At 34.6% G+C, this 25,788-nt stretch overlaps 2 protein-coding genes across 11 annotated transcripts in view; one reads left to right on the forward strand and one right to left on the reverse strand.

Moving 5' to 3' along the window:
* The window catches only part of LOC147063691 (major facilitator superfamily domain-containing protein 12-like), a 41,014-nt gene extending 23,114 nt beyond the window's left edge, over window positions 1–17,900 (reverse strand). For 2 of the 10 annotated variants that reach the window (XM_085959849.1, XM_085959844.1), the window contains exons 1-3: window positions 17,666–17,900; window positions 13,566–13,950; window positions 1,800–2,007 (exon numbers count right to left, since the gene is read on the reverse strand). In XM_085959849.1, coding sequence (XP_085815975.1) covers window positions 1,800–2,007; window positions 13,566–13,893 — 536 coding nt within the window. In that variant the 5' untranslated portion in view covers window positions 13,894–13,950; window positions 17,666–17,900. Of the gene's footprint in view, window positions 1–1,799; window positions 2,008–13,565; window positions 14,063–14,128; window positions 14,182–17,665 lie in introns of those variants that run through there. The other 8 variants (XM_085959853.1, XM_085959847.1, XM_085959851.1 and 5 more) reach the window with 5 other exon arrangements.
* A 1,027-nt stretch (window positions 17,901–18,927) lies between these two features.
* Window positions 18,928–19,454, forward strand: bc10 (BLCAP apoptosis inducing factor bc10). Its single transcript, XM_085959868.1, has one exon. The coding sequence runs from the start codon at window positions 19,068–19,070 to the stop codon at window positions 19,308–19,310; it is 243 nt and encodes an 80-aa protein (XP_085815994.1). The 5' UTR covers window positions 18,928–19,067; the 3' UTR covers window positions 19,311–19,454.
* The last annotated feature ends 6,334 nt before the right edge of the window (window positions 19,455–25,788 follow it).

Genomic DNA, 25,788 nt, shown 5'->3' on the forward strand with positions numbered 1-25,788 from the left:
AAGAATCCGGGTTACACACGTGTTAAGAATACGTTTTACGTCGAATACTAAAAACTGCTCTCGATTTATGCATTTACGCTCATTTAATGTTGGTGTATTACACACACTATTGCACGTACATAATGCGTGCTTCATTTTCGTAGGACACTCACATATTCAAAACCCTGCATCAATATGCGGCGTATTGAATATAGCTTATCGGTATTCTATATATTATCTGTTCTGTGATGACAACGTTGTCGGTCTACTCTAGGTCGTAGCGGATACAGTATCCTTCCTAAAATCGTCACAATAAACCCCTGCATAAGGTGGTGATTGCTATGCCAGAATTGCTGACACTTACAAAATAGTTTGGTGTGATGATTGGAGTCAGACAAGGTTATGTTCTTGTTCTGTTGTTCGTATGGAATAGCTACGAGGGTGGGTCAATAAGTCCTTAGAAAAGCCGACAGGTGGCGCGACTAGTACTGTAAGCGGTTTGTTTTCATGCAGCGGCACTACCGATTCAGTATGCTGCGAAGTTTCAATCAGATTGGTCGGGTTGTTGTTTTTTATTTTCGTACATTTAAAAAAAAAATTTGCTTGTTTACAAAAATGGAGAAAATTGAGTTTAGAGCTGTTATTAAACATTTTAATATAAAAGGGTTAACAGCAAAGGAAATAAAAAATGAGTTGGATTTAGTTCACGGCATATCTGCTCCTTCACTTGCAACTATTTATAACTGGTTAAATGAATTTAAACGTGGTCGTACATCAACAAAGGATGAACCACGCTCAGGACGTCCTGTAGAGGTGACTACACCAGAAATGATCAATAAAATCCACGATATGGTGAAAGTTGGAAGATTAAGGTTGAGTGAGATAATTGAGGTTACAGGGATCTCAAAAGGTAGCGTCATTTCTATTTTACATGACAAATTGGGCATGAAAAAAGTTTCTGCAAGATGGGTGCCGCGTTTGCTCACAGTCGACAATAAACGCAATAGGGTGGTGGCCACTAAAGCCCTGTTGTCGCTCATGCAACGCAATCCGGATGAATTTTTTCGTCGCTTTGTGACTGTAGATGAAACATGGATACACCACTATACTCCCGAGACGAAAGAACAGTCAAAGCAGTGGATTGCGAAAGGCGAACCATGTCCAAAGAAGGCGAAAACCGTAAAATCAGCTGGTAAGGTTATGGCTACTGTATTTTGGGATGCACGTGGAATTATTTTCGTTGACTATTTGGAAAAAGGAAAAACAATAACAGGGGATTATTATGCATTTTTATTGGACCAGCTAAAAAACGAAATTGAAGAAAAACGGCCTCATTTAAACAGGAAAAAAATCCTCTTTCATCAGGACAATGCCCGTGTTCACACATGTTTACGATCAATGGCTAAAATTGAAGAATTGAAGTTCGAATTGGTCGACCACCCACCGTATTCGCCAGATTTAGCCTCCAGTGACTTTTTCCTTTTCCCAAACTTAAAAAAATGGCTAAGTGGACAATGTTTTTTTTCAAATGAAGAAGTCATCGATCGGACAAATGCTTATTTTGAGGACCTTCCGAAAACTTATTTTTCTGACGGTTTAAAAAAAATTGAGAAACGTCTAACCAAGTGTATTGAGCTCCAAGGAGATTATGTTGAGAAATAAAAAAAAAATACAAAAATAAAAACTGTTTTAATGCTTTTTTCTAAGGAATTATTGACCCACCCTCGTATTACTTTCCTACAATGTGGAGTTGTGCAAATTGGAATATATTGTCACTGAATTGAAATACTAAGAAGTCATAAATTAATTAATAAACAAACCTTATTGCGGTGAGATGAGTTCTCTCATGTTCGTCAGCTGATAGCTCTGGAATAAGTGACAGATGGCTAACCTGCACGGCAGCCCACCCGATCTGGAATACCACCACGAACGCACTGTAGTAGAACAACTGCGCCCAAGGGTGGGCATTCTCACAGCCAACGCACGGAGAAAATATAAACGGGAAAGCGCATAGCACGAAGATGGTCCCTAAAGAGAAACAAAAATGTTTTTCATAAGTGTCGGAGAACATAATATTATAAGAAATGAATTTATTTAATCTACAAATAGTATTCACTAATGAGAGGTGCCTGTTTGACTGCACGAATTAACAATTGTGTATGGATCAGTGGCGAAGGGTGGAGGTAGGCTGTTAAGATCCGCCATAAATAGTGCACATAAAATTTTGTCAGTCACGCGTAGATCTTTGTTTTCATTGAAATAGTACTACAATTTACTAATGAGGCCAGTGAGTTTTTTTTAAATTCAATTAAACCCTGCGAAATCCGAGCCATATATCTACTAGTCAAAAAAATACTCGTATATCTATGAAATATCCAACATTATGCAATTAAGTTGGATATTTTATAGATATCATAATATTTTTATATATTATATTTTGGTTTAGGCAGGGATTAATGAATTTTAAAAAATTAACCAATAAGTAAATGTACCAATTTCCGTCACTGCTCTAATTATCGGCAATTTTAGAAGAAATTCCAAAAAATAAGAATGGCAGGACTTCTATGGCTGTAAGAATGTGTTATCCGAAATCCACATTTCTTTTGCGATAGAAAGAGATAAAGTTTTTGCTTCATGCTTGTACTTAAGTACTTTCTGAAATTCAATTGTTTCCTGCCACACGTCGAGTGATTTAGATGTACTGGAATATTTGAGGCAAAAGCTTGACAAGTAAGTAAACATTTCGAATATCTAGTGTTAAGGGGGGACATGCTCGTCGATGGTCAAAATTGAGTTTTTATTGTATTTTCAAACCATGATCCTGGACACTGTGATCCCAAATTTGACAAGAATTAGGCATTTTATTATTCAAAAAATCGGCAAGATTAACACATTTGAAGATGATTCTAAAGATATTTATTATAAGCTATGTTTTTGACCATTCAAGTGTGATAAACATCTTATGAATAATGATTGCTTTATAATAATTATTGACCTAAGAATAAGGTAGTGTTTTTTTGAAATACGCCATTTCTTTTGTCATTCCCTAGTAGTTAAGCTACAACATACGGCCGTAGCCATAAATTGACAAACTATAATAAATAATAAAGAATACAATAAAAACTCAATTTTGACCTACGACGAGCACGTGGGCCGTTAAGCATTTTCAAACGTTTTTTAAACTGAAGTATTAGATGTAAGGTTAAATTTTAATATTTAATTTGTTTTTCTGCCTAAAGTGTAAAATATTTTGCGTGTTTTTTGGTTAGTTTATCTAAAAATCAAGTAAATTTTGCTGCCGGTAATTGGCACCGATACGATTTGCACTTGTTCTTATTATCGGCAAAAAGCCGATAATAGGTACAAGCAAACAAACTTTTAAAAGCGCGATATTGTTGGATAGAAATTAAATAATTTAATATTTTAAAATCTTTTTAAATTATTTAAATATTAATTAACCTCCTGGCTAATTATATCAGGAGAATCAGAAATAATCTTTTAAAATTGAATAATAACTTTGAAAATTCGGTGTGCCGATAATTAGCACATAATGTGCCGGTAATAAGAGATATCGATCATTATGCAAAAATATTAAATACTGTTATTAAATTATTTTTAATTACACAAGTAGCAGAGATTTTAGGAAGAAATACTGTTCCTTCTTAATTTAAAACTTTTTAAAATAAGATATAAATTATAGTTTACTTTATAAAATACGATTACAATGCATGCCGATTATAAGCACGAAGGGTGCCGATAATTGAAACATTTTTATTTTAAGGATGAAGAAGGTGCGAAAATTATACAGCCGGCAGTCGCTTCAAGATGCAATTGAAGCTGTTAAAGGAGGAATGGCCACAATGGCAGCTACCAAAAAATTCGGAGTGCCCAGATCCACAATCCAGGATAAGGTTCTAGGCAAATCATCATTGGACAAAAAGAGTGGACCACCAACAATATTGACCGCAAAAGAGCAGCAACTGATTGTTGAATGGATCACCATATGGGAAAAATTGGCTTTCCAGTAACGAAATAACCCCAACTAATAGAGAGTGTAGCATTATTAGTGAAAGAACTACAAAAGGCAAATTGCTTCACTGGTGGCATACCTGGAAGACATTGGTGCAAACTATTTTTGAAGAGGCATCCAACTATAACAACAAGGGTCTCCCAACATTTCTTCATCCCATTAAAAGCTTATGGAAAACTTCGATCCTCAATTGGAAGATACAAAATAACAATTCAAAACTGCTGCGAGAAGATTTTGCTCCATTACTCAAAACTTGTTTGGATCAAACAAAGAAGGAAAACATCAAAAACGGATTTAAAACAGGACTATACCCTACTAAGTATAATATACTTAGTAGGGTATAGTCCTGTTTTAAATATTGTAGCAAAGTATGAATGAAGAAAAATATAAATGTTACTTACAAAGTAATTGTTGTACCTATATTTTTTAAACTTAAGTTTTAAGTTAAGTTTAAAAAACTTACTTTATAGAAATTTCCTTGTATAAGTTTAGTTGTGCCGATAATACGAACATAGGCTGCCGGAAATTAGTACCTAAATTTAATTCAGGTGCCGATAATAGGACCAATTTTATGTTGTTAAAACATAAAAAAAATAATATTAAACTTAAAATATTGTTGATATTGAACTTTTTTATTGTTAACAATATTTGTAAATATAAATACAAAAAAAAAGAAATATACAAATATATTTAAGCTGAGCCTATTATTTTAATCCCATGACCACATTTTCCTACTGGTGCCGATAATTGGTACATTTACTGATTTTTAAAAAATAAATTGTAGTCTTAGTTCAATAAAAACAAATACGTATGACTGACAAATTTTAATGTGCACTATTTATGGCGGATCTTAACAGCTTACCTCCACCCTTCGCTACTGATATGGATCATGCAGCCTCTCATCAGGTAATGATTCAATGTTAGACCTGCGAATTCCGAGAGAGAAAGAGAGAGAGATAGAGTTTCAACCCAGCCTATCATTTCTTCAAATAAATCTGATTCCGGCATCCTCTACCAAATTACCATGTACAGAATATATAAAACAGAACTACGACATGACGTGGAAGACGCAAAAAGACTAGTAAACAAGTAGCTTAAATTAGTCACTATAGCATGACGAAAAGAGACCCATAGATGGCACGGCCCATTAACTGGATGCCGCAAGCGCTATGTAGACAGATTAGGATTTAATTCTATGTTGACTCTGTAGATCTCTCAGATTTCTCACAGCCTTACAGCCAGTCAGTTTAGTCTGATTAGCTCTGACCCTTTTGATCATACATGTCCTCTATATTGAGACTAAGGCACTTTACACTATCGAGATTCATTTCTAGAGATAAGTGGGGTATCTAGTTGTCAAATGTGATACCTACCTGAACTGAACTAATCCTTTGGCAAGTTCATCTGGTTATTTGGTCGAGCGAGTCATCTTATATTGTTAATCTGTTTTCGTGTACTGTTTGAAGTATTCTCTGTTATAGTTGATTAATCTCTGTGAACTCTGAATAAACACTAAAACCGAAAGTGTTTCTATTTTATATATAACTATAACATACTATAACTGGCGACCAACGTGGGCCCGAAGTGTTTCTGTGTTATAAATAAATAAAAATCACCTATATAGGGAATCCAATCCCGAGCCAAAATTCTGATCGCGGGATTTCGGGATTACAATTTGACAATACCGGGATCCCGGGACTGGTCCCGGGATTGGCATTTTTTCCATTGTTTATATAAAAATTTTATATTTACAAATAACATTGATAAAATCGGTCAAAAATAAATCTAGTATAATTTATAGTATTTAAGACATTTATTTTTGATATTGTATACATTCAATCCAATCAAATACACAAGTTTAACGGAGTAAATAATATTGTAATATAAATAATAATGTGAATTTAATAGGAGATTACTGTTTCTGATAGTAAAGACTTAATGAATGGATTAGCGAGATTTAAAATAGTATAGCAAATAATCATGGCGTACTTATGGCCTTTCCGCTTCATAAATCTAATTAGTCAGCCAAATCTGAAACTGCCGTAAAACGTATGATATCATGGTGGAATAACTTTGTTAATAGTGCGAAGCATTGTTTTTTTCCAATCTTTCAATTTTTAATAATTCATGTGAAAAAATAAAATGAATTGGCAACCTACACATGGGTTATAAATCAAACTTCATTCAGACTCAGTTTATTTCTAATGTAGTTATTTTTTATTAAAAGTATTTTTTCTGTTATATTTTCGCTTTTATTTAATTTTCCATAAAAATTGATAAAAAAAATCAATCCCGAAATCCCGGGATTATGTTTATCAATCCCGGGATTCATAGGGATCGAAAATAGCTCGGGATCCCGGGATTGGAATCCCTAATCCTATATCACATTATACCCACACAATCCACCTAAGGAGCAGTTATACATCTCATTTACCATGTTATATTTCGTGATTTGTCATTTTTTTTAGGATAATGGGGAATATCCAAATTATAATGTTTAAGCTGAAATGATGTCATTCTATTACTGTCATGCTTTGCACTTTTTACTATGCTAATATGCCTCTTTGCCGCATAAAATTAGATCAAAGGATATCCACTTGTATATAATAAGTAGATAATATACCTATGTAAAAAATATATTTAAGAATATGTTACATTATTTTCATTATAAAGCCGGAGTGCAAAGTTAGACAGAGTTTGCGATGTAATAGAGTTCGCTAATGGCCTCAAATGGAAATGGACTGGACACATAGCTTGAAGAAGGAACAATCCTTAGACAAATCTAGTCATCGAGTGGTACCCAAGAGGTACAAAACGTCCGCAAAGCAGACCTAGAGGTCGCTGGATCGATGAAATGATAAAATTCTGAAGAAGTAAGTGGCAACGCAACGCACAGGACCAAGAGAAGTAGAATCAGCTTGGAGAGGCCTTCATTTAGCAGTGGATAGATTTAGGATGATGATGATGATGATATTATCGCAGAACTACTAACACTACTTGCGGAGCCCCAGATGGGAATCACAGGTCCAAGATAAGCAGATTATGGTACACTTACATCACGAATTTCGCTTTTAGACCTGCGCATAGAGTAGGTGTGTAAATGCTGCGTCTGCGTGTTAAAAATCTGTTTTACACAATACAATAGGATATTTACAGTTTTACAATGAATACCCAATCTTGATCGGGGTATTACAAAAAACCTTTACAAAGGCAAGCACGAGAAATCACTGTTTGTAATGTTATGAAAAAATAGTACAATTTGAATTATAATATTGTTAAATCGGCAAACGAAGCAACTGACGTACCTATTAGCACCATTCAGTGAGTAATATGGGAAGGCAAAAAATCGATAAATACGACATAACATAGAATTTTTGATCGGTTATTCCTTAATCTCTCCGAATAAATGGAAAAAAATACTGTGGGCACGATATACAGATAAGTGCTATAGGGATAAACACACATTATGAAAAACCCGATGATAAACATTGGTGAGGAGTCGGATGACAGCGATGATTATTATTTTCAGAACAGAACAGTGAATCAGATGAGATGACATAGTAATGCGCGATTAATATTGTTAGTAATCTAATAATTCATATTGAAAGTAATGTTAACGATTTGCTACGTGTAATATGGGCTGCCGTTTTCGTAACTGACCGAAAACTTGCCAACACACCCAAACTTCAAAAATGTCATTTTTGAAGTTCATTATGTTGTTTAGTTATAGTAGAAAAGAGGGGCGAAGAGTGGAGGTAGGCTGTTAAGATCTGCCATAAATAGTGCACACCAAACTTTGTCAGTCATACGTATTTGTTTTCATTGAAATAAGACTACAATTTACAGAAGGTGTTGATTAGTTTTTAAAATACAATTACACCCTGCGAAAACCAAGCCATAATAAATAATGGACAAAAAATACTCGTATATCTATAGAATATCTAAAATTATGCAATTAAATCATACATAACTTTGAATATTCTATAGATAGATTAATATTTTAATCTATTAATTTAAAAAAATGAACCAACAATATGTGTAATATGTATTCTTAATCCAACGAAAACAAATATGTATGAATGAAAAAGTGTGCAAAATTTGGTCGTATCGCCCAAAATATACCAAAACTATTATGGGTTGGTCTAGGCAGGGTTTAATTGATTTTTAAAAACTAACCAACACCATATTATGAAAATTGTAGTGTTAGTTTAATAAAAACAAGTATGTTTGACTAACAAAGTTTAATGTGCACCATTTATGGCAGATCTTAAATGCCTACCTCCACTCTTCGCCACTGTTTTTTACTGCCCTTCGCCACTGGTAGAAAACAATTTGTTTCTAAATTCCATGTGAGATGAAATCATAGAAAGCTATGTATAAGTTGTTACCAATGAAGAACAATCTATATTATTATGAATGCAAAATCACTAAGTATTTCATAATATCATAAGTGCAAAAGACATTCTTATTGAACACAAAGATAAACAAACTATTTCTTTGTTCAATCGAAGATTGTATCAAGTACCCATCTTTAGGTTCTTATATATTATTATATCATTATAAAACTATTAAAACAATATTACTGCATAATTATTTATCTACAAATGACAATTTGATAACGGTCAGGAAAAGTGCAATACTATAATTAATCATTTAGTAAGAAATGGAAACATTTGCAATAATCACTATCTGGAGTTTACACTAACATTACAAACTCAATACCTAATTGAAGTTGAAGATAATGTATGTACTTAACTAAATATACACTTAGAGACATTTCACACGAGACACTGCATGTACACATAAATGAATGCGAGACACTAGTGGCTCCGTGAGAATGCACCTATTCATTTATGTATATATGCAGTGTCTCGTGTGAAACGGCTCTTATACCAGGCAACCAACACGTCAATTGTGGGATGGATTTTGGTTGATTGCCCTATACAAGCCTATAGAAATTAAGTCGTGAAAATGTGGAAATTGTGTATATTCAGTTGTAATATAAGCAATATAATTTCTTTGTAGTATTGAAAGGGAAGTATTAATCATTTCTTATTTTATTTACTTGAGCAGCTTATGTGAAGGTCATTATTATAATTATCCATGTGAACTCGTCATATCACTTGATTTGTATTGCATCACTAACAGCCTGCCACAGGAGTGAGAGAAAGAGAAGATGCAAATGCCCGCACTTTAAACTAAGGTTTAGTTTCCTCTTACTCATGCACGGTACGCTCATTGCAGAGCAGGAAAATAGTTAGATCTTTGTCTAACTAAAATTTCAATAATTTTATAGACTTTGTGTAATATTCTCAAGTTATAAAAGAGTGTGTGTGTCATAGTTTTTAATACAATTGTTTGAGATGGCCTACAGTATATTAGTTAAGTATAATAAGTAGTTATGTGGCGATCAACGAGTCATGTGAGAACCAAGCATTGTCTGCAAAATCCGTGACATACGAATCGATCGCGAAAATATTATTTAATAATTTTTATATACATTTTTCACAGGCCATCAGTAGTATCGGTCAGTGCTTACTCAGTGAGAAACGCTGACGGCAAAAATAAGATTGTTTATTACGTACATCTTCTTAGTAAGTATATAAATTTCACACGAATCTAGTTACCACTTGCAAATAAGAACTTTTACCTCAGTAATATTTATTATGTTAAAATGCATTTTTCACCGAAAGGCATGGGATAGTCAGTGTCAGCAATATTTAATCGTGAGGGATTCAATAAATAGCCTATCACGATTGAATAATTGTCACTCAGTATCGCCGAGCCTCGAGTTAAATATCTCACTCGTTTTTATATCTTATATTCTTGTCTTTATTGTACATGTGTAAACTGTACTTGCCAATCAGTAATTTTTCAATTTCAATTTCAATTTTCAATTTCAATTTATTTATTTTTACATATTGTGGACATTACAAATTATAAGTTTAAGACGTTCACAACATGACATAAAAAAGAGATAGATAATATGTTATTAAACAAATATGTACATACAAAAATATTAATTATATAGGCACATGGAAATACACCGGATGAGTTAAGCAGACCCTATTTTAAAAAATTATAAAATAACGTCCACCTATACTCATCTTCACGTAGGTGGAATATATCAACACCCGAAGCAATTTCGTTGAACATAGTTATCGCCCTCCCAATTGGCATTACCAGTGGCAGGTTGGTTCTGCACCTTGGGAGAATAAACAACTGATGTTCTCTATTTCTAAGATAGTTATCAGGGACACACAGGTCAACACTGCCCAGAATGGCAGAGTTCTCATTTATACCTCGTATAAGTCGAAAAAAATACATAGCTAAATAAAGATTTCTTCTAAATTGCAAACTGCAGTATGTAAGCATGCCTAAGAGAAAGTCAGTTGGATAAAGCCACGGATAGTATCCGTACAACCTCAAATAAAGGAGTCTCAAGAATTTCTTCTGAACCCTCTCCACCATAAGGCCATACTTCAACTGATGCGGTGCCCAAACAATAGACCCACTCTCAAGTCTGCTTCGAACTAAAGAATTAAATAAAAGTTTTAATACCGTAACATCTGAAAAGACCCGGGAAGTACGCATGACGAAGCCCAACATTTTAAGCGCCTTGTTACAAATGGTAACTATATGGCTAATAAATGTCAGTTTACTCTCAAACGTAATGCCAAGATCCCTTACAGATGATATTCGTGACAGAACTCTGCCATGCATCGAGTATTGGAAAAACAACACTTTTGAGGCTCTGGTAAACGACAAAAGATTGCATTTATCAATATTGAATTCTAGTTTGTTACGCCTGCCCCAATCTAATATATTATCTATATCAAGTTGGAGCTGACGACAATCGTCCAAGGTGACAACTTCCAAAAAGAGTTTCAAGTCATCAGCGAACAACAAAAACATAGCATTTTTTATTTTTTTATTACCAATGCTATGTCATTTATAAAAATCGTGAACAGCAACGGCCCTAAGTTTGAGCCCTGAGGGACACCAGAAAATGTGTTAAAGGTCTGTGACTGATAAAGGCCGTACGATACGTATTGTTGACGGTTCCTAAAATAACTCCCGAATAGCTTCAAAAATCGATCAGACAATCCAATAAGTTGGAGTTTTTCCATCAGGACATCATGATCGACTTTGTCAAATGCTTTCGAGAAGTCATTGTAAGAACAGTCAACCTGGTGACCTCTATCCAGGGCCGATGACACATAATTGGTAAATACCATCAGGTTAGTTTCCGTTGATCGGCCTGCTCTAAATCCATGCTGTTCATTTATTATAAATGACTCAATTTTTGGAGAAATCATGTTGTGCATGATCATCTCAAGAACTTTTGCTGGTGCAGAGAGAACAGCTACCGGCCTGTAATTTTCCACTGATGACTCTGTACCACTCTTATGGATTGGAGTAACCTTCGACATCTTCCACGTTTCCGGAAAGATACCTGTCTCCATTGTAAGATTATAAATATATGAAAGTGGGCCTTTGACAAAATCAACACACCCCTTTAAAAAAAATGTAGGGACGTTATCAGGTCCCAAAGAGTGAGTATTTTTTAGTTTTTTAATAAATTTTAACACATCACTCTCATCAACTGGAAAAATATCAATGGACTGGGCACCGCATGATGGCTGTCTCGACGCAGAGGCAACATCCAAATAAGGAATACTACTTGCGTAGACAGACCTGAAGTGACCAGCAAATGCTTCTGCCACTCCATGTCCGGTCACCTTTTCGCCTTTCCAACTCATCGAATCGGCATACCCGCCATCCCTTCTTAATGATTTAATATAATCCCAAAACGATTTGGGATTTTCACGAATGCAATCTTCTACCGATTCCATATATGTTCGATAGGCCATTCGAACAGCTTGCCTCACTCTTAGCAATGCTTGATCTGAATGTCCCCAATAATCTCTCGAGAAAACCACCTCGGGTATCGCCTTCCACCACGACATGGCGACTTCCTTGAAAAACATTCATCAAACACATTATATACAGTATTATAAAAGAATTGTACCGCCTCATTTACATCACAAATCCCGAGCAACTCACTCCAATCTACTTCACTCATTAATGAGTAAAGTAGCTCGAAGTTTCCACCTTCAAACTTCCATCCCCTGCACCGATCAGTTTCATGTGAGGGTATGTCAGTTCGCAGCGGGCGAATCGACCGAAACCTGAGCACAAAAACCAAAGTAGGATGATAGTCATCCTCCCGTACAAGAGGGGACATGCATCGGGAAACTGACAAATTGATGTTGCTGAATACCCTATCCAGAAGCCCATTACTAGAGTTAGAAATATCATTGTACTGAGAAAATCCAAAAACAGCGCACATAAATTCCAGGTCACTATTGACCCTTTCACCGTTGCGCGCTGAAGTTAGATTAAAGTCTCCCAACACAATAATACTTCTGTCTCCAATCAAGTTGACACTAGATAGCATATTCTCAACAAAACATTTATACACCTCCACGTCACTGGCTGGAGGAAAATATAGAACACAAACGTAAATAGTGACTCCATCACAGGTTAGTTTCACCCAAAGGTCCTCATTTGGAGTCTCTAAAGCATGGACACGTTCGGCCTTCAACCCCTCCATGCTTCTAACCCCCAAAAGACAGCCTCCACCCTGCCTGTGGCCTGCGCCGGAATCTCGATCCCTCCTAAAGACTAAGTACTCACTTCCAAAATATTCGCGATTAAAAACACTGTCATTAAGCCATGTTTCAGTTAACCCTATGACATCATAGTCGTCAGCCAAAACATTTCTCAAAAAATCGACAGCTTTTGTCTTTAAGCCACGTACATTTTGGTAGTAGAACAATAATTGCCTTGGGCAATTATTATTTTCATTGTTAAGTCAGCTGGTTGGCAGCCGTGGTGTTTCAATTTTTGACACCCATTCTTTAATGAATGAGTAACGTGGCCAATTATCAGGCTTTAGAATCAACGTACTCAGTTTAACAGGGATCCCTATCTTAAAAGATGCGTAGTCCCCTTTTGACTTTAGCTTTGCAATTGTAAATTCGGCGTTACAATTTGCAAGTTTTTTTAAATAATTAGACATATCCGCAGCAGACGTCTCTGGGTGAAATGGGTAGAAGTGGTAGTTTTTAACTACATCGCTCCCCTTCACTCCTCCGCCTAAGATGCCACGGACAGCCGCTGGTCGCTTCTTCTTCGCTACTGTAGACCATTTTCCGTCTTCAGTAGATTGTCCAACAGCCGATCCAATAAACTCGCCATCTCCATCAGCAACTACAAGTGGCAGTACAGCAAAGTGGTGACATCAACGTGATATTACGACCTTTTAATGGTTTGTGAAGTTGAAAAACATACCACAATATCATGAATAAACGTGATATAATGACCTTTTAAGGGTTTGTGTAGTTAATAAACATATCACAATATCATGGATAAACGTGATATAACGACCTTTTAAGGGTTTGTGTAGTTAAAAAACATATCAGAATATCATTAATAATTACAACAAAGTAAACATTGAATTGCTTCAAAAGATTAAGAATTAAATTCTCACCAAAAAGATGCCACGTTTTTCTTCTGCCGTAACCGCACATGACTCCTGGCTGCGAAGTGTCGGAGAAGTAGCCGACAAAGGGGGTAGCCAGCGCGTCTGCCACCTGCCCGACTAGCAGTACCGCCCCCGCCTGTGTGGCATCGAAGCCCAGCACCAGATGGAAATAAACCAACAAGTACGTGAACCACATAGATGCGCACATGTCGTTCAGGATGTGACCCATCCCGTAGATGAACTGTTTTCGGATTAAGACACCATGTCGAACATGACCACTCTCACTATTGACACTTTCGGTCAAATCACTTTCTGCGTTGCTAGTAGGAATCATGATTGCAGTGAAGAATTCACACTTTATATTGTATCACAGAATGGTTTAATGTTTATACTGAAATATTAGTATGCAAATGGTAAACTATCATCAGCAGTGATTACTAAACTTATATTGGTGCACTACCCCCTCTTTCAATAAAAAAAATACTCAATTGGAAACCTACCTTCTTTAAGCAAATAAACAGAAAAATGCAGTGATAAATTTGCGCTCTTTTATGTATCTATATTTCTACCTAGTGGCGAAGGGTGGAGGCAGGCTGTTGATATCCGACATACATAGTGCACACTAAACTTTGTCAGTCATACTTATATGTTTTCATTGAACTAAGAATACAAATTGCAGATGTTGGTGGTTAGTTTTTAAAATTCAATTAAACCCTGCCTAAACCAAACTATCATAGTGGAGGTAGGCTGTGAAGATCTGACAAAAATGGGGTACACTTTGTCAGTCATACTTATTTGTTTTCATTGAATTAAGAGTTCAAATTGCAGATAGTGTTGGATATTTTTTTTAATTCATGTGAAGTATCCCTCTGCCTAAACGAAACCATAATAGATAAAAAAATATTCTTCTATCTATAAATTATATATGATTTAATGACATAATTTTAGATATTTTATAGATACATGAATATTTTTTTACTATTATCTATTATGGCTTGGTTTAGGCAGGGTTTGATTGATTTTTAAAAAGTCTCCAACACTATCTACAATTTGCAGTCCTAGTTCAATGATAACAAATAAATATGACTGACGTTTAGTGTACACTATTTGTCGGATCTCAATAGCCTACCTCCACTCTTCGCCACTGTTCTACCTACGGAATATGGTAAAGAAAGATTCTGTTATAAATAAGATGCCCCGATGCTTAATCCGTAAGATCAAATGTATCGAATATATATAAAAGATCATAAATATTTATTGCACTTGTTGTTACTATTGTTAACTGCTTGTCACAAAATTCGGACACAATCTAAAATAGATTTTATACATATTATCATCTATTTATGGTGTCACAAGTAATAACATGCACATAATCCTGCCGACACGTTCACCTTCTAACAATTTGTTTGGTAAGACCTGTCGGTAGACGTGAGCGCGTATTGTATAAGAAATTAGCATTTGTGTATATTATAATAATTACAAATTTAATTGACATGCAGTTTTTCAAAATTTTCTTCTACTTTATTTTTGCTTTCACTACCAACATTATTCAAAGCCTCCCAAATGCTTCTGGGGCTACTACAGTTCCCTCTAGATCACACCAGTGGCGAAGACTCCATACTAGGCGATTATTTGAAGCCTACCTTCTTAAGAAAAATATTTTTTAATTGCAAATTGATTTATTTATATAATTACTTGATTATAATATGAATACGTGTATTAATTAAGGCGCTAAGTACCAAAAACATAAAAACTGACATTTTTATAGAAAAATGTTCTACATACCTACGCCAATAACTTCAACTATAGTCTAAGTGCCTCAAGCAAGTCAAAAAAATACAGCAACATAATTAAACCTGTCGACGTTGTAAGTCCATTGGCGTGTTTTATTTATAATGGTGTAAGTAGCACTGCAGTGGTCAACGGCATTCAATATAAAATAGCTGACGATGGTGTGTTGACACTTGCGAGTTCTTAATACCTAAAATTATAGAAGCTGCCGTGATTGCTTCACACTGTAAAACTACATTTTTCAAAAGGTCTGCTTCATGAAATTTTACTGCAATGACTCAGTATTTTGTAACTACAGGCAATACTACTTTTTGGTACTTAGAGCCTTATTTAATACACGTATTCATATATTCTATAAAATAATTTATTTTGCCAACGAGAGATGCATGTGTAGGAATGTACATATTACACAGATAATTACAAAACAGTCTGCAAAGGTTTTAAAAAATAAACCACAGCACGCCATCTGTCTTGACGTAAATAAAGGTCAGATTATGTTTCAAATAATTGTCAATTTTTTTCATATGGACTTTACGTCACGTAGCCCCGGCCAGTCTATCGAATTATATAAAGTAAGGTAAGCTCCGATCGCGGAGCCTAAAACTAAATAAGTTATTCATAATTACATAATTAAAAAAAAAAATTCTATTGTGTTTAATCGAATATTAATAAATACAGACTGTAAAAATAAAAAGAACTTTTATCTAATGATTTTTTATGTGTATAAATGTTTTGAAAATATACGTAATTTAAAGTGATTGCTTAATTTAATGTCGTCAGTGAATTTTTGAAGTTTCATTAAATTAGTGTGTCGTTTTCATTAGTGTGTACCTATTCATTACTAGTAATATCGTATTATCTTCTTATTTCTCGTAAGTATACTTGACAAGTATGTTCTTTTTATCAGATCTCCACAGCCTACCTCTTTCCAAAAGTCACCCTTCGCCACTGGATCACACCATGATGATATCGCCCACTATTCGGAAGCACTGATCTAAACCATGCAGCCCAAATGTATATTTTTGGTGCCCCATAAATATATGATCGTATTAGCATAACATACGGCTCGTATGTTGAATTATTTCAATAATAATTCGTGTGTTGCAAATCATTACCTGCAATTGGATGACAAAAAGGTACGTTTCGTTGGTACTTATTATAGGTACACACTACTAATATTATGAAAATGACAAAATTTTATACACCATATATGGACAGGTGTTATAATTAGTCCGATCTTAGGAATAACATTCGTACATATATCTTGTCATACAAAGCAGTTAAATACATGTTTCTGTTTCAAGCATAAATAATATGAGGCGTCTAATTCCAAAAAGCGATAAGTCCACATTTGGTCAAAATAAGGAAAAAAATACGCACGTATTCTTTGTATAATTTTACACAATATGTATTGATCTATAAATTTCAAAACGCGACATAACCCTACGAAAAAAAATATTTTAAGTCTCGATTTATTACAAAAAGCGCCAAGTCCGTTTTTCATATTATTTAAAGCTTGGTTGATTTCGCGCGTGTTTATGTCAACCAATAAGGGAACGTTCAATATTGAAAAGGGCGTCTCCCATGCTCTAGCATCTGGTAAACTTATGACAGTGCCACGGAAATATGTGCCTTATGCGGGATAAATTAAAAAGTGAAGTACAAGTAGCGCTAAGTCCAATTTTATTTTGCCTATATTTATTACATTTAAGAGTTTATCGGCTGAAACAAATTGCCATTTGGTTCTAATTTCGACATAGAATACAACGGGAAAAAAAATCTCACGTTAAAACAAATAATTGAAGCTAGAAACATAAAAACGTTGTTTCCTGAAAATATTTAATTGTAGACTTATCGCTTTTTGTAATTAGACGCCTCATATATGGTATTGTATTTGATTTTTGGGTTGTTGGCGTGTCTTCTTCATCCTTCTTTTCTCAATGTTTCGGGCTCATTGCTGAGACCATTCTCAAGAGATGAAAATAAATCACAATACTACTTAATCTATATTTTCTGATTAAGCAAAACTATATAAATTGTAATGGGGTTTATTATTGCACAAAATAATTGTAAGTACCTAACTTAGTACTAACCTAAAGTACGCTTCTCAATTTCTGACAATTAATAAGTAAGTAGGTGTATTTATCCGAAACCAGGAATAGTGAAATCATCATTTATCAGCTAATAAATGATATGCATTTGAAATCCATTTTAATAATACATATACGATAAATATTAGCGAATTTGAAAAGAAAAAATGGATTAAACGCCATATACAATATGTTTCTAAATATTATAAAAGAATGGTTAAATACATTTATCTACCATTACATCTAGAATTCGAATCCATTTATTATCACTGATTGTTAGTAACATTAATTAAAATTCGTGTATTATTCGTCATGGCACTTGAACTTCTTAATGTCGCGTCACTTTAAAGAATAATAACTGTATGTCGGCAGCCACCGGACGACACGACAACAAATTCATAACAAAATAAATAAGTTTTTGTCTACACACCACACACCGAACAATCATCCGAACAATGACAATCCACAATACGTCAACCGCCGAAACGTCAAAACTCGTTTTTCACTAGTCTATGTTTTTCACGATTACAATAGAAATCTTGCCATATTAGATAATAAAGAAACCTCATAAATGAGGGATGGAAAATTACCGTTTCGTAAAATGGAGTAAGATTATGCCACGATTGAAATTTATGTCCGGTATCCACCCACGGTGGTCGCGCGGCTTGAGCGTTGGACTATCACGCCGTGGGTCTCAGGTTCGAATCCTGGGTCTGGCAAGTACACATTATTGTTTTTCAATTTGTGTGTGAGTCAGGGTATGAACCTAATAGGTTGAGCAAGTGGCTGACATCCATTTCTCGTAAAAAACAAAATCTGTTAATACAAACCTCTATTCTGTGGAGGCCCATATGATCCTATTAGGATCGGACATGGTCGAAAAAAAAATATATATTTTCTAAATATTATAAATAATATGTCATCTAAATAGGTTAATTTAAGCTTATTTTTAAAGAGTAATTTGAACATTTTATTTAGATAGGTAGGTATGCCTAGGTATTTTTTTCAATTTTACAATTATTCAAAAATTATATTTCTGGCAATGATTTACTGCAAGGCCTTGTTTTACTTGTCATTGAACTCGCAGCGTTGCCATGTCTACTGAAATTTCAGTAGATCTACTGATATTTTTGTCAATTTTGAATCTACTGATATTTTCTGAAATCTACTGATATTTCTTCATTTCACATTTTTCCCACCCGCCGGGAAAAAAACTATCCATTTTTGAAAACTTGGGAATCTGCGGCCCGCGGCGAAATTTTTTTCTTAAAAAACGAGCCGACCATGAAAAATAGGGAACCTGCGGCTCGCGGCGAAATTTTTTTCCTAAAACAGAAATCTACTGATATTTTGTCGAAGCTATTGAATTTTTTTTACACATTCTACTGAAATTAAAAATTTTGACTTGGCAACACTGAGTTGAAGTTCGTAAATGTACGTATATTATCTATGCGTAAATGGTTGCCTAGCTGTCTGACGGATGTCATTGTAAATTCAGGTGTCGGCTGATATTGAAAATGTTGTTTGCCAACATAGATACGACACTATTGGCCATCCGTAGAATTCGAAACGACGACATACAATGATATGAACAGTGTGAAATTCAGTGTTTTCGCCATTCAACACAATGTACTGCCTACAATGGCTAATTCCCGTCCTCCTGATACCGAAACCGGTCAACGCAGCTCTCATGCACACCCATGTTATGTTTATGGTGCTGTATCTAATCGGCTTCTTCCTCGAGAGAAAACCGTGTGCGATTTGCAGTTTCTTGTTCATAGCGGCGGTGTTTTTAATTTGCTACAGTGGCGTAGGGAACTGTTTGTTTTGGGCTAACCATTGTGATATTGAACGGTGCGGCAGTGGATAAGTCGTGTAGTTATTGTGCATATATCTCAATAATGTCTACCAAAAGACGCCCCAGACTTCTCAAGATGTGCTTCCACGGGACGAGATTTCGCCAGTCGACCGGTGGACGGACGGTTTCGTTATAATAATTTCTGTTTTCACTACACCCTCATGAATATTCAACATCAACTTCGTCAAAACAAACTTGTCAAGTTAATCACTCTAAAGTTCAAGGAGTTCTTCCATTAACACGAGCCAGCTATGCCAAAATCAATTAATGTTAGTTATAATAGAAACAGCAAAATTTTCCATTGTATATTCAGTATCTTCCAACCGACAAGGTCATTTTATCTCTTAGGTATTTTAATTTTATAAATAGATATTTTACTAATGAGAGCATGTCTTTTCAATGGTTTTTCACCTTTCTTTCTCCTTAGTGTTTTATATTATATACATATTAATAGATATTCTGTAAATGTTGCATAATTTTTAAGTCTTATTGTTGTCAATTATTTACTGTGGTCCAGGAGTACCAGCTCACTTATAGTCCTGTCTTGTATGTTCTCATTGATACGATGATAAGTATATTTTACAGTCACTAATAATAATTTAAAAAAAAATGCCAATAGATGTACCTACATAATTTAAAATCGAGCATTACAAAAAGTTGTATGACATCCATAAATAAGTAATTACAAAGATTATATTTACAGACATGAGTACAAAGAAATGACAGATTTAATATGATAGATTTGGTCTTACATACTTCCTCGATTCTGCACATTATGGAGTATAGTTATGACAAACACAATGTTAACCATTTATCAAGAAGATATTGAAGAAACGCTGGTTCAAATTTGTTTCCTGGAAGCCAGGTGTGAACAGTGGCGATTTTCAAAGCCGATTTCAGCAAAATTCAAGAACGATAATCTAATCCAACAAGTAATCCAGGATATCGACTATTTTCACAATTGTTTTGCTGCTGGCTTTCACTAAATAAACAAGAACCAAAACGGCTTCATCTATCTAAATAGGATTTTAATATATGACAGTAATTCTGAAAGCACGATTCCTAAAGCTTAAATCAGCTGCAAGTCACATTGCAGATTAATAACTAATACGATTCACACTAATTATGCTCAGTTTTATTTTTGCTGATAAAAATGCCTTATATTATTTGTATTACAAGCCTAAAAGTTTTTTATACAATGAATGATTATGTAGCTATGTAAAATTGCAAATAACAGTATGTACGTAAGAATGCGATGCATAGATTTCTAGTCTTAGAGACCGAAAAGTTTAATGTGATGCTTCGCGGCGGCGCTCGTATTGTTTTCGATATTGAAGTATTGTGAGAGTATTGCCAGGATTGGAAGATATTATTTCCCACTTCCTTAAATAGGTATATATTTTCGCAAATTTCAAATACAATAACGTCTATGTAAGTTCAATACCGCGGAAGAACCATTGTCAAAATGTTCAGGAGGGACAAAAAACCTTGCAATTTTATTAATAAAAAAGATAAAAAATAAATTTACATACAGTTTTTTGTGTCTGTTTCTGTTTTATATTTTATATTTTTACTATCGTATGAGTCTGTGCAAATTAATTGCCATAGGATTATTTTGTAAATATGCGGTATTGCCGCAACTCTCCGCTCGTCCACTGTATTGGATCTACGGATATACGCAATCTTGCTTGCTTCTTTAGTATGGATAATTCATACGTGGTATTGATTTTAAGCGAATGCAAGTAGTCTATTGGTCAATTTCAAAATTTGAGTGCACCAATCAATGCGGCTTGTGCCGTTTAACCGAAAGCGCCAAAAATACCTATTTTGAACATATTGGCTCATATGCGGTATTCAACTTACATAGACGATAACATACATTTTTTCCAAATAACTTAACACAATGTTTACGGGCCCTTTTAATTAATTTTGTGCGGCCCGTAAGCTATGGGTTAAGATAAATTTTATATGGTAACATTAAAATTTCGAATCTGTTTTGTACCTGTCATCTCGGCAACTCTTTCAATAACATTGTTGAAGGCAAAAAGGATTTTGCCCTTTTTCTTCTTCACAGTATGAGATAAGATGACTTATAATCTTCCTGCTGTCACTTTTCAAAACTTTTGCCATTATTAACACGTGTAAATGACTGATACCACGCAGATATAAGAAACGTCAAACGCTTTCATGCTGAGGGGAATGAATACTGAAACGCAAGAGGAGGGAATTCTAGTTCTTCAAGCCATCGCACATCAACTTAATTTTTTCGCACGCTACTTGCTCACACTTAGTTTAAAATACCATTCAGAATCTTGTACTGTATAGGTACTAAGAATGTTTAAATGATACTCAAGTACTCAAGGATTCATACATTTTTTTATTGAAAATGTTAAAAAAATGGATTTTCTTTAATTTGATTACATATTAAGTAATTACTTCGTTAATATATTTTTAACTGAGAAATTGTGGCCAAAATTATGAAAAACGTTCAATAACCCTAATTTGAATAATTTTATTGCTGTGTTATCAATTATTATTTGACAGAATAAATGCACAGCAGGCATTGTGAAATATTTTTTAACGCCAACACTATTTTATAAACTGCTATTAATTATTGACATTTTCATCTATAGCATGTTGATAACACAGTTACGATGTTAACAATGGAAAACATTCCATCAAAATTATTCACATTCATATTTGCAGGAATGAATGAATTAATTTTTGTATACTTGTCATCTCATTTGCCAGTGACTCAGTCCCTTCTAGTTCTCCTTCTTCCGGCCATGTCTCCACAAAGTGGAGATTTATATTAACAGATTTTGTTTTTACGAGAAATGGATGTCAGCCACTTGCTCAACCTATTAGGTCCATACTCTGACTCATACACAAATTGAAAAACAATATTATATGTGTACTTGCCAGACTCAGGATTCGAACCTGGGACCCACGACACTATAGGCCGACGCTTTACCATAAATTTACTACTACTGGACGATTTTTATTTATGGGGTAAGCGATGCAATCTTAGATGCCATTTTCCATTGCCTAAGTTAGATGTATAACTTTTGTACTCTGCATCGCGCTCTTAGTAACCAACCAAAGTAAGACATCGACAGCATGTCACCTTCTGCTCATAAACAATATTGTGTTTAATGCTACCAACGCAAAGATTATTAAATAGTTACCAATTCAACCGTTCTTCTTAAATGTGTTCTGGAATCACTAGTTTTTTTTACGTCCTCTATTATATTAGTTCAATCTCTTTGGTTTCCTCAATTTCATGTGCTTCCTTCAATAATATTATATCAGCACGCAGGTAGAGCTTTCTCATTTTGATGGCCTCGCACATAAGTCAATGAAACATTCAATTTAGGTTATAGGTTTCAAAGTCTGTTACCTCCATTTTTTTTAAATTCTGATTCTGTAAGTACCTAGGTACTATTCCATCATGTATGTACATTCATAAAATATCAAATGTAGCTCCATTTGTTACTTAGTTAAACAAAATTAAACATCAGAAGTTGATTACAAAGTCAGTTATATTTATCAGCTGCCATTTTTTATAATTTACAACCAACTTTAAACATTCAGATATTCACCCTTTTTTTCGATTGTCTCAAAATGGCGGAATATAGAGGTAACCGACTTTGAAACCAACACCTGCAAGGGACATTGGTATCCATCTAATTAAAATTACAATGTGAAAATCACAGAACAGATAATAAATATAATTCCGATAGACTATATTCCAATACAGTAAATTTTGATGCAGGGTTTTTAATGTGCGAGTGGCCTACGAAAATGAACCACGCATTATAGACGTGCAATAGTATGTGTAATGCACCAATATTAAATGAGTGTCAATGCATAAACCGAGAGCAGTTGTCAGTATTCGACGTATTCCGTATTCTTTCGTACTCGAGATCGGTTGCCTACTTCTCCTTACCCGTTAGGTATTTCAGTTCCTATTATTTCCCTGGTGAAAATCCAAATTCTCATATAGAAGGTACAAAACGCATTCATCATCTGGTACCCTATACCTATATTGTGTCAATTGGTGCACAAAATATATAATTCTTTTCGTTCCGTCCAATGACATTAATATGGACGAAGCACCTGGAAAAAAAATGACACTCACTTTTTTGTCGGGTCTGCCGAATGGCATAATCTGTTCTAACGCCATTACAATAAAGGTGGTATTGCTATAAATTTCCGATGCTTTTTGTCGGGCCTGCCGAATGGTTCGGTTCGCTCAAATGAACATTGACACTAGAAACACTGTTCTAACGCCATTACAATAAAGGTGATATTGCTATAAATTCCCGATGCGTGGTATCGCATAATGGAAATTGCGTGACGTCTACCTATACATGTGCGAATTTACTTGCTAGCTACTGTATTGAGTGAGTCGTCCATTAATAATGTCATTGGTTCCGTCCAACAAACATTTGCCGTCAGTGATACATGAGATGTTTCTATGTACAAAACATTTTATTTTTCTTTCATGATTTTGTCAATTTTGTTGGAAGCACAAGGCATTTTTTCCAATAAGACAAGGTTAAGATTAACCTGAATGTTTTGCATGAATTATTAATATATTTTCTATATGTCCACATAAAAACAAAGGATAAAGTTTACGTGTGGTCGAGTGGTCATGGCATTATAAAATTAATAATGTTGAAGACGATTTCTTACCATACATTTCCTATGTTGGTATCCCTCACTACATACTCTCAAAATAGGTTTGCCAACATTATTATGTTTTATGTAAAGTAGTTAAATTTCAATGTTATTCTAAATAAAACCTCTTATTGGTGAATAGAAATTTTCATAAAAGGAATGAATACATGTTTGCCTTGGTGGTGAACTGACCACTTCACATTTGCATAGGTATTTAAAAATTATTTTATTTTACCAAATATCTTTTTTGAAAAATATTGTGTAATAGGACGTAAAATTTTCAAATGTGGAATAGATCGGTTCACCACCAAGATAATGATAAGTTATTATTACTTAAATCAAAACTTCCAATGATTAACAAGAAATACCATTTTGACTATCCCTTGTTCACTAAAACTTCTGCATTTTGCTGTTGTTTTTTTTGTTGCTCAATTGTTTCGGAAATTCAATTTTCTACATGCCCGCATGAGCTTTAAATAGGAGTTACGGATAATTAGGTTGAATAAATTGCTGTTGTGAGAAATAATTTATTATGAACATCCTTAGGGCCTATTTGTATTTGATACTGGCGTAAATCGTTAAAAAATAATGAAAACTGTAGCACTTCAGGTTGTTTTTGTGTCAAGAAAAAACCTATATCATCATCATTTATTGCACTACAACCCTTGGCAGGTCTTGATCTCTTTTCGAAAACTTCCTCCATCCTGGACGATCCTGCGCCGGTTTCATGTCATGTTGTGAAAGTCTTAAACTTATAATTTGTAATGTCCACAATATGTAAAATAAATAAATTGAATTGAGCATTCTTAAATCTATGGCGCAGTCTCGCCATCTCAGTTTCGGCCGTCCAGGTCCTCTAGCCCTCGTGGATTGCATACATAGCCCGCCTTGCTGATATCTCTTCCGGCATTCTATGCACGTGGCATATGACATATCGCCCCCATAAAGCCCCCGCTGTGTACAGCTCCTCATTATACCTTGATCTCCAATTTCTTGAACAGCCCCAAATATTCTTCTCAATACTCTCCTCTCGCCGCTGGATGAAATGATTAAGTGAATTCAGCTTGGAGAGGCCTTCATCCAGCAGTGGATAGATTCAGGCTGATGATAACTATCCTCTCAAATATATCTCAATATTTCTCTCATTCTGTTTCTGTTCTGCCCAGCATTCTGATCCATACATTAATATTGGGCACGGGAGAGTTTTATACAATTTGTATTTATTTACGAAACATATATACTTATCAATGGGTCAGTTCCATAATACAATAAGTCAAAAATTTCAAGTTTAATCGCTTCTCTTCAGTTCCACAAAATTACAACTCGAAAAAATTACTAGTTGTCCGTGTATGGCCGATGTTTTTATCACTTTTCTACAAGTCAGTATAGGTGAGTCAAAACTTTGATCAGCCATTACTCAAAACTACTAATTCCTAGTTTGTAGCACTATGAAAGTTAAGATGAAAAATTGGTTACTAAAGTTTATGATTAAAATAGCTGCAAGTCATTTGCAGTAAACTTTTCACTGTTTTTCACCTGCATTCACAAACTCTTCTGCATTTCAACACAAATTTAGGCCTACAGTCAATCCCATAAATTATTAAATAATATGCAGATGTTGCCAACCCACAGAAACTCCAGTTTGTAATGAATCGATTGTGAACCAATTTTGTACGCCAATGTACAGAACATAAATTTTTCACGGTTGCCAATTCCACCAGAATAAAGACATTGTGAAATCACCATGAAGTGTTTTATAAACAAATTCGTATAACACTTTCTAGTTACGAGTCTAAACTCTATGGTT

This window comes from Rhyacophila brunnea, unplaced genomic scaffold, assembly GCF_057557595.1.
Source record: "Rhyacophila brunnea isolate RB1 unplaced genomic scaffold, BYU_Rbru_1.0 scaffold_9, whole genome shotgun sequence".
Lineage (NCBI taxonomy): Eukaryota > Metazoa > Arthropoda > Insecta > Trichoptera > Rhyacophilidae > Rhyacophila > Rhyacophila brunnea.